The 14,035-nt window shown below is 35.2% G+C and overlaps 1 protein-coding gene across 1 annotated transcript; it reads left to right on the forward strand.

Moving 5' to 3' along the window:
- The first annotated feature begins 914 nt into the window (after positions 1-914).
- LOC131395799 (olfactory receptor 5D13-like) lies at positions 915-5,910 on the forward strand. Its single transcript, XM_058527619.1, has 2 exons — positions 915-922; positions 4,974-5,910. The coding sequence occupies exons 1-2, from the start codon at positions 915-917 to the stop codon at positions 5,908-5,910; spliced, it is 945 nt and encodes a 314-aa protein (XP_058383602.1).
- Positions 5,911-14,035: the final 8,125 nt, after the last annotated feature.

Here is a 14,035-nt window from a genome sequence, read left to right on the forward strand (position 1 = left end):
TCAAGAGCCACCCCCTTCCTTTTACTCACATTAAAGGCTATATCTTTATAGAGTCTTCTTATATCCTATTAGTGAAATTGAGCAACCCAGGGATGCTAAGAGTCATTCATACTATTCTATTTTTGGACAATATGAAGAGAAAGTCCTTTTTTTTGGTTCTGAAATTTGTTTTCCCGTGTTTTTTAAATTAATGGAATTAATTCACTCTCTTGAAGACACAAAAAAACAAGGCCAGACCTTTTTTACATTTTAGCCTTGAAATATTTGGAGACGTTGGTCAGCATTCCCTTTAGTTTTCCTTCTATAACTCAGGCATCTTCAGGGGCTTGATTAGTTTATTAAATGTTCTAGTTCCGATATACACGTCTCACTGTTAATTACTTGATGTCGCAGGGTACCTGTGTAATTATTAGTAGTTATTAGAAACCATTTTCTTACCTGTAATGAGATGCTGTCAAGAACATAATGTTCCTGTGCAAACTAAAATGAAAACAGGAGTTACCTCTTTCTGTCTACATAATCCATTAAAGCAACCAAATTGAATGCCATGATTATAATATTAGAACTGAATCAATTTCATTCACAATACCTACGGCCTTTTATAACCACAACCTCTTCATTATTCCATCCTTGTCCTGTTGGCATTGAACCCTATTACAGGGTTGAACAACGCACGCTGATCCCAATTGCGCTCTTTACACAATTTGGCTCCTCTGATCTTCCAACCTTACCTGCTACCTGCGTTTATGCAGGTACCTGCATAAACTCTACTTCTAATTGATAGGAACATGAACATCCAAATTCCTACCTTGGCTCAGACTATCTTCTCTGCTTAAAAAGTCTTTTGTTTTACTTTCTTGTCCCTGCAATCCTATCTGAATGCTATAGCTCAGCCCAAAGTTCAAAATTCTATTATGATTTTGTCAATCAGGAAAAATCTTTGATGTTATTCAATTATTTCAACTTCTGTAGAGTACTCCTGATGTGCTCGACAAAACCTTGAAGTAAAATACTAAACAAAACAACAAAAACTTTGAGCATAGTAACAATGCAGAAAAGTACAGTATCTTTTAAAGTAAATTATTGTTTTCCCCTCTATATTATAAGTACCTTATAATAATCCCATTATTATAAACAATTGAAGCTAGGTCCATGTATTGCTACTCCGAGGACATCTGCCTACTGATCTGGAAATAACTTTGGACCTTGCATAATCAAGAAATATTTCTATTGCACGGGTTGACAAATTATGACCCACAAACCATTTCTGGTCCACTGTCTTTTTACAAATAAAATTTTATTTGAACAAAGCCAAGCCTATTGATTTATGTATTGCCTATGGTTGTGTCCATGCTACAACATGCAGAACTGAGTAGTTGGAATTGAGACAATATGACCCACAAAGCCTAAAATACTTACTTAATGGTTCTTTACAGAAAATGGTTAGGGACACCTATTCCATTAAATCGAGTCACTGAGATTGAGATGTTTATGTGTTAAGATATGGCAGCTCTTAGATAATCAATATATGTTCCTTCCTATAAATCTAGATTATAAACTGAAAAGTAGAGTACCAACGTTTTTTTTCAGTTTCAATAATAAATGTAAGAATTGAACAGCATTGTGCTCATATTTGGAAGAGCAATGCAAACTGTATTATCTTAAGAAAATTAAAGGTGTTCATAGAAAATGAAGCTCACATTACAGTGTTAAATGAAAGTAAGGATAATAAACAATATAACTATAATATCATACTTAGTGTATAAGTTTTATATCTAGGTACACACTGATAAATATATATCCATATAGAGAGGGAAACCAGAAATACAACAAAGAATAAAAGTGGTTGTCTCTGGATTGTTGCCAAATAGCTGATTTTTCTTTTGTACTTTTCTGTATTTTATGGGTATTTATAGACAAAAAATTGTCTGGTTCAACATTTTTAAGAGGTCAATGGATTACAGATTATGGTGAAAATGTTCCCCAATCTCTAGAGGAAATTATAAACAAACAAAATATCACATGGGGAATTACTTCATCTAATTGCTGGATTGTGGCCTCCAATGCAAGATTTCAGTGATATTCTCCAGGGTTAACATCCCTAAGGTCCTGGTGGCATATATGTGTGATGCAGTTGGGTGTTAGGATTTAGCTTTTTGATGTCTTTTTCTCTTTGTCGTTTCTGAGTTTATTTTTGACAGATTAGAGGAAAAAGTCATTTCCCTGGAATATTCATTGCAATATACTGTAGACTCCTGTTACTACTTTTTCAGGTTTGCTACAATATTAAAAAAAAAAAAAAAAAAGCTGAATTCTCAGCAGGACCTTGCCTGGAGTCCATTAATCTTAACAAAGAAGCTTCACTAAATGAATAAGTCGAATTCTTCTGCACTCAGGTGAGCTGATTCAGTTATTTTATTTAGCTTTAAAAGGAATATAATGTGCTCCAATAATATTTGCAGGAGGAAACACCTATGTAAATCTAACTGCCATGATACCTACGTACTTCAGCCAACTAGAAGTATCTGATTCCTTATCTTTCAGCACATTATTATTGTTCACTGACCTACATCACTAGGACATATTTTCAGTTTTTCTTGATCACAATATTCTTATCTTTCTTTTTATACACACAAACTTTAATTTTAATAACAAACAAGAATTGTATGTTGCAATGTGTCATTTGTAGTTATATGCATTATTCCCCAGATTAATACTCATTAGAAAAAAAATTGAGGATGAGGTCCATATTTTACAATTTTGTGGTTTCTCAAATTCCTCTTATACTGCTGACTACATCGTGGATATGCAGTGACAACATCCTGATGGATGTCACTGGAAGGGAGAGAAAGAGTGTGCACAGCACCTGGCACTCACAGTCAGTTCAACATAGTTAACACTTCCTGGGGGTAAAGGGGGGACTGTGAACTTTGCCCCGAGTCTGTTGGCACAAGTACGGGGTGCAGGAGGTGGAGTGAAAACCTACATGTGTGGAAAAGATGTGTGGGTAAGAGTGAGCTGAATATATATCAAACTTTTATTTTTCTTTGGTGGCTATACATTCCCTTTCAATCCGGGGCTGCTCAGACTTTGTTACAACAGCCGTAGGAGACGAGTACAGATCTTGGAAAGAATATGTTCTGTTATGGAATTTGCACTCAATGAGTTTTATGTTAAAGTGAAAAATACTTTCAGGAAATAATAATAAATGTGGTGGAAGATTAAATCACAAGTATTAAATCAAAGGAATCTAAAGGAGTGATTGACAAAGAAAAAGAGCCAGGGCATGTGAACGATGTCTTTATATAAGTGCAGGAAACGTGTAAGTGCTGTATACGGTCTTGGAGGATAAAGTCAAAACAACTGAGTGAAAACTATAGCACGTTTAATTTCAGCTCCTAATAAGACATAAAATTTTTCCAGAATTCTATGTGAGAGGGCCTGCCCTTTGTGCCTCACGCCATTCTAGTTTTCAGGAAGCAGTCAGGAAGTGGCTTTGAGAATAATTGATTGTAATGCAGAAAAAGACAGTTTAGGCATTTTGGAGGAACACAGGATATTTTTGAAAAAGAATTCAGCGCATTTACCCCCCAATATCCCTATTTTATGCTAATTCAGAAAGCTTAAAGTCCCATGGGGTTTCGCTACAGCTACTTGTTTTGCAAGACTCAAGATGTGTCTCAGTGCATTGTGAGTTTACAGTGTGGTGCTGATTTTATAGGCAGGTCTAACTTCTTTAGTATTATTGTAAGCTTTTACCCCAATACATGTATATTATACACCTAGAGTTCACTAATTTGGATACTCATATGTTCATTTATTCGATAAGTGTTATTGAGTACTTACTCTGTTCTAGTGCCCCATCTTTGCTTGGATGAATTTTATTTTACTGCGAGACAGGCAATGTTAAAAAGGTAAATGGTAAAATATAAATAAAATTCATATTATGTGACAGATGTGAATGAAATTCGTATTTTTGAGGTCTTATAATCATTGATAAGGGCATATTTAAGACCATGACCATGGTCAATGAGGAAGGAGTCAAGTGGAGGTAAAATTATTGGAAGATCAAGAAATTAAGAAAACAGGGCTTTGGAAGGATTATCTTTATGTCTATTGAAACCAATTCAATGAAAGAAAATCTCTAACCAAATAAAAAACACACTATAATATCTCAGGAAGCAGTGGTCCATTTTTGGAGGTTTTGAGGTAAACTAAAGTGACCAACTGATGATAATATTGTAGAAAGGTCTCCAGTATAATAAAAATAGTCTGGGCATATTATACTTAAGCTTATTTCTACCACAAATCTCTCTAAATATTACAATATACTAAAAAAGGATAACAGATTTTTATAATTTTCAATAATTAAGTGTGGTTGATCAAGTTCATTATTCTTCTGAAGAAAATACTTAAAATATGGGAAAAGAAATGTGTGACTGACTGTAAGATGGTCACTGTAAAGGGAAATTTAGAAGTAGTTATAGCAATAATAGTAAAAAAAAAAAATTGTAACTCAACCGTTTTGCTGGGTCATTAATTTTCTTTTGAATTCTAATTTCTCAGAGTTAAACAAGTTGTCAGGGAAGAAATTGTAGAAACTTATGTATTTCTTCCAAAACAAGCATTCTAACTAAACTCAGATTCATGCAAAAAGCTAGACTAGTCCTTCTCATGAAGCCAACTGCCTCTGAGGATCTTGAGTCTGATCATTGAAATATAACAAGGTCAACTCTATTCTTTTTCTTCCTCTCTCGACTGTCTTTTTTATTTCATTTGCACAGATTTCGTACTCTAAAATTGTGTTATTAGTAAATTCTAGTTTTTAAATAATGTAATAGTTGAAACTAAGAGTTTTCCACAACACTATATATAGATAATCACTAAGTCTCTCAACATTTCCTTGTTTTAACCTGCCTTATCCAAATTTGATTTCTCATTTCTCTGAATCAACTTTCCTATTTTGTCCACAGGAACCAAGAAAACCAGAGTGCTGAAGTCACGTTCATTCTCTTGGGCTTCTCAGAATATCCAGGACTGCAGGTGCCCCTGTTCCTGTTGTTCCTAACCATCTACACCATCACTGTGCTGGGGAACCTGGGCATGACCGCGATTATCAAGATCAATCCCAAACTCCACACTCCCATGTACTTTTTTCTCAGCCACTTATCCTTTGTGGATTTCTGTTACTCTACCACAGTTACACCCAAACTATTAGAAAACTTGGTTGTGGAAGACAGAACCATCTCCTTCATAGGATGTATCATGCAATTCTTCTTTGCATGCGTATTTGTGGTGACAGAAACGTTCATGTTGGCAGTGATGGCATATGACCGACTTGTGGCAGTTTGTAACCCTCTTCTCTACACAGTTGTAATGTCTCAGAAGCTTTGTTCCTTGTTGGTGGGTGCAACATACTCTTGGGGTACAGTCTGTTCCCTGACCCATACCTACTTTCTCTTGGAATTATCCTTCAGAGGAAAGAATGCCATAAATAACTTTGTCTGTGAGCACGCTGCCATTGTCTCTATGTCTTGCTCTGACTCCTACATTAGCCAGAAGATCGTTTTAGTCTCTGCCACATTTAATGAAATAAGCAGCCTGATGATCATTCTTACTTCTTATGTTTTTATTTTCATCACTGTCGTGAAGATGCCTTCAACTGAGGGACGCCACAAAGCCTTCTCCACATGTGCCTCCCACCTAACAGCCATTACCATTTTCCATGGGACCATCTTGTTTCTATACTGTGTTCCTAACTCCCAAAGTTCATGGCTCAGGGTCAAGGTAGCCTCTGTCTTTTACACAGTGGTCATCCCCATGCTGAACCCACTGATCTACAGCCTCAGGAACAAAGATGTGAAGGAGACAGTCAGGAAGTCAATCAATACCAAATTATTATGTCATTAATGTAAGATAGTAAGATTTACTTATTCATTTTCAAGAGTATGGTGGAGAATTGTCCAAGTCTTTTAGCATTTTTAATACTTCAAATTCCTTTTTTTCATAAAGCAAAGTAGTGTTTAATGTAACTCCCCAGTTGACAGATTACTCAACATCTGTTAAACTTAAAACTTTAGTAATTTAGCCGTAAAATAATAAGTAACACAGTAATTAAAGTTCCAATCACTGAAATGAAGTGTCTAACACAGAGTCTGTCATGTAGAGAGTTCTGGGTCAGTGCCATCACCATTTGGTTGCCCAGTAAATCTTTCATTCCTTTTTTTTCTCATCACAGAATGGGTTTATAGAGATGTTCAAAAAATTTATAGCTTACCATCAAGGAGGACACATCAAATTCAGTATAGTAAACTAAGAGTTACTCAGCACTCAGACATTAAATTTAAAAATATATATTTATTTAATTCCACACGGGAAACGTTGGTACATTGCAAGTACAAAGAAGGCATGTCTCTGCCCTGACAAAGTCTAGAATATTGTTTGGTTAAATTATACTTGTTAATATAAATTTTATTTGCTCTTTGTATATAAAACATCCAAAAGGAAAAATTAAAAGATGCACACTTCAGAAGTAGCTCATGCTAAATTTAAAATTGTTATTTATGACTGTCTTGAGTTGTATACTATAACTGTTGATGCATAATAATGAACATAAAATTCAGTGATATGTAACATTAGGCACTTTTCACTTTTTATTGGGGGATTTGTTGGAGCAGCCCTGCTAATATCAGCTAGAGCATCTTGGTTAACCTGATATAGTCATGCCTAACTAGTAAAGTCACCTCTAGTCTGTAGATCTGCATGGTGATTGGATAGCTCTTCTCTGTGTGCTGTTGGGCTAGTTAGACTATCTTCTTGCATTGTCAATGGCTGAGTCACAAGACAGAATGTGCTGTAACAAAAGCTGATTCAAGTGCCTATTTGTTTCATGTCTGTTAACATTCTATTAGCCAATGCGAATCATATAGCTGAGCACAAAGCCAATGATTGAGAAAGTATATCTGTCTTTTGTAGAACTGAAAAATTACATGACAATGAGCATAGATAGAGAACAGTAGGAAGAATTGGGCCCAATATTTCAATATCCCTAAAGTTTATAGTCAATTTTACCTAATGGAAAATAATCTTTTTGTATATTTCAGATAAAAATTACTGTTCTTGAGCCAGCCCTGATGGCCTAGTGGTTAAAGTTTGGTGCACTCCACTCCAGTCACCCAGATTTGGTTCCTGGGAGTGGAACCATACCACTCGTCGATTAGTAGGTATGCTGTGGTGGCAGCTGTCGTGGAAGAACTAGAAGGACCTACAACTAGAATATACAACCATGAACTGGGGCTTTGGAGAAGAAAAAAGAGGAATATTGGCAATAGATGTTAGCTCAGGGCAAATCTTTCCCTACAAAAAATAAAAAATATAATAAAAAAAAAAATAAAAATAGCTGTTCTAGTTTGACAGACTTTTCCCTAAATTGATGGGTCATTTGATTAGCTTCACTAAATGGCTGTCATTGCTAGTTGTTGCTTGCTGATCTTGGTGGATGTCTCACAGGATAGACAAAGTTTTGGTAAATTTCCAAGTATCATGGTTTCAGTTCAACTGTAGACTGTGAATTATGTTATTGGCTTCGCCCAAATCATAAGCTTTTTATCTCCAAATAAAAAAATTCTAATTTCCATTATAATGAAGATTGCTACCAAACTTTGTAACCTAACCTATTTATTTGATTGTTTAGCAATATATAACAATATTTTTAACAATTCAGGATATATAATTATAGAGTTATAGATTTATTTAACTTTTAATTCTCTGTCCACCAGTTGTCATACACACTGAACTGTGCTCTAGTCCACAAGTACTTTAATAGGCTGTGTGTATGTTAATAAAATATTTTTTGTGTGTGTGTGTGAGGAGATCAGCCCTGTGCTAACATCCGCCAATCCTCCTCTTTTTTTGCGGAGGAAGACGGCCCTGGGCTAACATCTGTGCCCATCTTCCTCCACTTTATATGGGACGCCGCCACAGCATGGCTTGCCAAGCAGTGCGTCGGTGCGCGCCCGGGATCCGAACCAGCGAACCCCGGGCCGCCGCAGCAGAACGCGCGCACTTAACCGCTTGCGCCACCGGGCCGGCCCCAGTTAATAAAATATTTTAATGACAGAAAAATGTATTTAGAAGGTGTGAACACAGTATAGAGTGAACTATATTTGACATATGCCATAGGTCCTTGGATTTAAGATCCTAAGGAGAAAATAAAATGAATTATAAAGAAAAAAACTCTGAATAGTTGCAAACTCCTTTAGAATAGATTGTTAGTTATTCTGGAAAATGCTTTTGAACGGACATTTATTTACACAAATATAATGCAGATATTCTCCAAGAATTTCAAAATTATAATTTTAATCTGGATGTACACATTTTAAACAATGAAATGAGTGTATTTTGTTAATATAAATGATTTCATTGAGAGTTCTACAAAGTGCTAGTGATGGGCTCTTCATTTCTGTGTATGAATTATACTCTTCTTACTTTAAATTCTTATTAGTGGTTTGGATAGGGTCAGCTCCTTTGTTTCATTTCTGAAGAGCTGTGTCAAGATTTTTGGTGAAGGTATTCACAAGATTAAAGGAAGAATGTACACCAAGATTAATGGACAAAGTGTTATAAGTTAATGTAGACCATATTATATAAATATCAATTTTCATATAATGTTTAGTAATAAGACTTCAGGAAATTTGCAATGCTGGACAATTTTCTTATGATATGAGTATTCCTTGGGTAGTAAGTGATATTTTCACTGCCCAACAGATCTTCCCTATTATTCATCATCTTAGAAAAATATTGACCCTGAAAGAGAAAAAGGAAATTTACATGGACAGTTAGGGGCAGGTATTGTGGAGGTGGTACATTAATGCTCTCTTTCTTGAATATTGCTGCCTAAATACATAGTTCATTCAAGCTCAAAGACAGTCTTGTTGATGAAAAAAGTTGTTTTCTAAGCACAAGGGTAAAACCCAACAGAAAGTGTATGAAAATAGTTCTGAGCTTGTGGATCTTAGAGAAGCAATATGTAGGAGTGATTTTCTAGTTATATTTGGTGTTTATTTCCCTACTGATATCATCAAAATTCCAGGAAAGCCTTATAAAAAATTATAACCTTATCCTTAAGGTAGATGGCACATTAAAGAAGATGTAATTCCAATCTTACATAAATTTACCTCAACAAAAGAATAAGCAGGGGACATTTTCCACTTCATTTTATGGTGCCAGCATCACCAGATAGGTAAGCTACAGAACAATATATCATAAGTATACATGGACAAATACTTAAAATAGCAAATCAATTTGTTGATATATAAAATAGACAATCTTATTTAATCCAAGGATTTAATCCAGGAATGCAAGTTTGGTACATCATTTCTAATCCATCAATGTGATCATCACATTAACAAAATAAAATAGAAGAACATATAGTCACCTCCAGAGATGTGAAGAATAGTTAATAAAATTAAGCTACTATTCATGGTAAAAATGCTCAGCAAACTAGGAATAGAAGAGCCAGAGTGTTAAAACAAAGAACTCATTTACTTCCTTCTTTCTGAATAATGAATTATCAGTAGTATGGAAGACTGAAGCAATAGAATTTTAGTTGGGAGAAGGAGAAGCTTTTACCTCTGACAAATTTGCATCAATTACTGCAGAGACTGAGGTCGAGATAAAAAATGGGATGAAACCTCATTTCTTTTTCATAACTGGCTTCTTTTTTATTGAAGTGAAATTCTCATAACCAGTTTTTTTATTGAAGTTTTAATAGTTTTTAACATTGTGAAATTTTGGGTTGTATATTTTTGTTTGTCCATCACCATATATATGACTCCCTTCACCCCTTGTGACCACCCCCCACACTCATTGCCCCTGGTAACCACAATACAGTTTTCTCTGTCCATGTGTTGGTTTATATTCCACATATGAGTGAGATCATACAGTGTTTGTGTTTCTCCTTCTGGCTTACTTCACTTAACATAATACCTTCCAGGCCCATCCATGTTACTGCAAATGGGACGATTTTGTCTTTTTTATGGCTGAGTAGTATTCCATTGTATATATATGCCACATTTTCTTGATCCAATCGTCAGTCGAGGGACACTTAGGTTGTTTCCACTTCTTGGCTATGGTGAATAATGCTGCAATGAACATAGGGGTGCATAAACCTCTTTGGATTGTTGATTTCAGGTTCGTTGGATAGATTCCCAGTAGTGGAATGGCTGGATCATAGGGCATCTCTATTTTTAATTCTTTGAGGAATCTCCATATCATTTTCCATAGAGGCTGCATCAGTTTGCATTCCCACCAGCTGTGTATGAGGGTTCCTGTTTCTCCACATCCTCTCCAACATTTGTTCTTTTATGTCTTGGTGATTATAGCCATTCTAACGGGCATGAGGTGATATCTTAGTGTTGTTTTGATTTCCATTTCCCTGATGATTAACGATGTTGAACATCTTTTTATGTGTTTATTGGCCATCTGTATATCTTCTTTGGAGAAGTGTCTGTTCATTTCCTCTGCCCATTTTTTGATCGGGTTGTTTGCTTTTTGTTGTTCAGTTGTGTGAGTTCTTTATATATTATGGAGAGCAACCCCTTGTCAGACATATGTTTTGCAAATATTCTCTCCCAGCTGGTTGGTTGTCTGTTCATCTTGATTCTGGTTTCGTTTGTCTTGTAGAAGCTCTTTAATCTGATAAAGTCCCACTTGTTTATTTTTTCTTTAGTTTCTCTAGTCTGGGTAGGCATGTCATCTGAAAAGATTCCTTTATGACCAATGTCAAATAGTGTATTGCCTATATTTTCTTCTATGAATTTTATACTTTCAGGTCTCATCTTCAGGTCTTTGATCCAATTTGAGTTAATTTTTGTGAATGGCGATAGCAGATGGTCCACTTTCATTCTTTTGCATGTGGCTGTCCAGTTTTCCCAACACCATTTATTGAAGAGACTTTCCTTTCTCCATTGTATGTTCTTGGCTCCTTTTTTTAAAATTAGCTGTCCGTACATGTGTGGTTTTATTTCTGGACTTTCCTTTCTGTTCCATTGATCTGTGTGTCTGTTTTTGTACCAGTACCATGCTGTTTTGATTACTATTGCTTTGTAGTATGTTTTGAAGTCAGGGATTGTGATGCCTCCTGCTTTATTCTTTTTTCTTAGGATTGCATTAGCTATTTGAGGTCTTTTGTTGTCCCATATAAATTTTAGTATTCTTTTTTCTATTTCCGTGAAGAATGTCATTGGGACTCTGATTGGGATTGCATTGAATCTGTAGATTACTTTAGGTAATATAGACATTTTAACTATGTTTATTCTTCCAATTCACGTGCATGGTATATCTTTCCATTTCTTTATGTCATCATGGATTTCTTCCAATAATGTCTTGTAGTTCTCATTGTATAGGTCTTTCACCTCCTTGGTAAGATTTATACCTAGGTATTTTATTCTTTTGGATGCAATTGTAAATGGTATTATCTTTTTGAGCTCTCTTTCTGTTAGTTCATTATTAGCATATAGAAATGCAACTGATTTTTGTAGATTGATTTTGTACCCTGCAACTTTGCTGTAGTTGTTGATTATTTCTAATAGCTTTCCAATGGATTCTTTAGGGTTTTATATATATAAAATCATGTCATCTGTGAATAGTGAGAGTTTCACTTCTTCGTTACCTATTTGGATTCCTTTTATTCGTTTTTCTTGCCTAATTGCTCTGGCATGAACCTCCAGTACTATGTGAGATTGGGCAGCCCTGCCTCGTTCCTGTTCTCAGAGGAATGGCTTTCAATCTTTCCCTCTTGAGTATGATATTGGCTGTGGGTTTGTCATAAATAACCTTTATTATATTGAGGTACTTTCCTTCTATTCCCATTTTGTTGAGAGTTTTTATCATAAATGGATGTTGTGTCTTGTCAAATGCCTTCTCTGCGTCTATTGAGATGACCATGTGGTTTTTATTCTTTGTTTTGTTGATGTGATGTATCATGTTGATTGATTTGCAGATGTTGAACCATCCCTGCATCCCTAATATAAATCCCACTTGATCATGGTGCATGATCTTTTTAATGTATCGCTGTATTTGGTAAGCCAATATTTTGTTGAGGGTTTTTGCATCTGTGTTCATCAGTGATATTGGCCTGTAATTTTCTTTCTTTGTATTGTCTTTGTCTGGTTTTGGTATCAGGGTGATGTTGGCCTCATAGAATGATTTAGGAAGTGTTCCATCTTCCTCTATTTTTTGGAATAGTTTGAGAAGGATGGATATTAAATCTTCTTTGAATGCTCCGTAAAATTCACCAGAGAAGCCATCTGGTCCTGGACTTTTATTTTTTGGGGAGGTTTTTGATTACTATTTCAATCTCTTTACTTGTGATTGGTCTATTCAGATTCTCCATTTCCTCTTGGTTCTGTTTTGGGAGGTTGTATGAGTCTAAGAATTTATCCATTTCTTCTAGATTGTCCAATTTTTTGGTATATAGTTTCTCATAGTATTCTCTTATAATCCTCTGTATTTCCATGGTATCTGTTGTAATTTCTCCTCTTTCATTTCTAATTTTATTCACTTGAGCCTTTTCTTTTTTTTTCTTAGTAAGCCTAGCTAAGGGTTTGTCGATTTTGTTTATCTTCTCAAAGAACCAACTCTGTTTCATTAATCCTTTCTACTGTTTTTTTGGTCTCAATTTCATTTATTTCTGCTCTGGTTTTTAGTATTTCTCTCCTTCTGCTGACTTTAGGCTTTGTTTGTTCTTCTTTTTCTAGTTCTGTTAGGTGTAATTTAAGGTTGCTTATTTGGGCTTTTTCTTGTTTGTTAAGGTGGGCTTGTATCACTATGAATTTCCCTCTCAGGACGGCTTTTGCTGCATCTCATATGGTTTGGTATGGCATATTTTCATTTTCGTTTGTTTCCAGATAGTTTTTGATTTCTCCTTTAATTTCATCAATGATCCATTGGTTGTTCAGTAGCATGTTGTTTAATCTCCACATTTTTGTCACTTTCCCAGTTTTTTTTCCTGGTTCATTTCCAGTTTCATAGCATTATGGTCTGAAAAGATGCTTGTTATGATTTCAATCTTCTTAAATTTATTGAGGCTTCTTTTGTTTCCCAACATATGGTCTATCCTTGAGAATGTTCTATGTGCACTTGAGAAGAATGTGTAGTCAGCTGTTTTTGGATGGAGTGCTCTGTATATGTCTACTAGGTCCATCTCGTCCAGTTTTTCATTTAGGTCTACTATTTCTTTATTGACTTTTTGTCTGGATGATTTATCTATTGATGTAAATGGGGTATTAAGATCCCCTACTATTATCGTGTTGTTGTTAATGTTTCCTTTTAGGTTTGTTAATAGTTGCTTTACGTACATTGGTGCGCCTATGTTGGGTGCATATATATTTATAAGTGATATGTCTTCTTGGTGGAGTGTCCCTTTTATCATTATATATTTCCCTTCTTTGTCTTTCTTAACCTGTTTTATCTTGAAGTCTACTTTGTCTGATATGAGTATGGCAACACCTGCTTTCTTTTGTTTGCCATTAGCTTGGAGTATTGTCTTTCATCCTTTCACTCTGAGCCTGTGCTTGTCTTTAGAGCTGAGACATGTTTCCTGGAGGCAGCATATTGTTGGGTCTTGCTTTTTAATCCATCCTGCCACTCTGTATCTTTTGATTGGAGAGTTCAATCCATTTACATTTAGGGTAATTATTGATATATGAAAGCTTCATGTTGCTATTTTGTCACTTATTTTCTGGTTCTTTTGCGTTTCCTTTGTTTCCTGTCCCATTTGTTTCGGACTGCCAATTCAGTTTGGTTGTTCTGTCTTATGGCTCTTCTAGTTTTCTCTTTGTTTATCATATGTGATTTTGTTTTGATTATTTGTTTAGTGGTTACCTTGAGGTTTGTGTAAAAAATCTTGTCTAAGAGATAGTCCATTATCTGATGGCCTCCTATTTCCTTGTACTCAGTCATTTCAATCACTTTCCTCTTCCCTTTCTAAGTCGTTCTTGTTATACCTTATTTTATCTTGTGTTGTGGCTGTGTG

The sequence above is a fragment of the Diceros bicornis genome, chromosome 31 (assembly GCF_020826845.1).
Source record: "Diceros bicornis minor isolate mBicDic1 chromosome 31, mDicBic1.mat.cur, whole genome shotgun sequence".
NCBI lineage: Eukaryota > Metazoa > Chordata > Mammalia > Perissodactyla > Rhinocerotidae > Diceros > Diceros bicornis.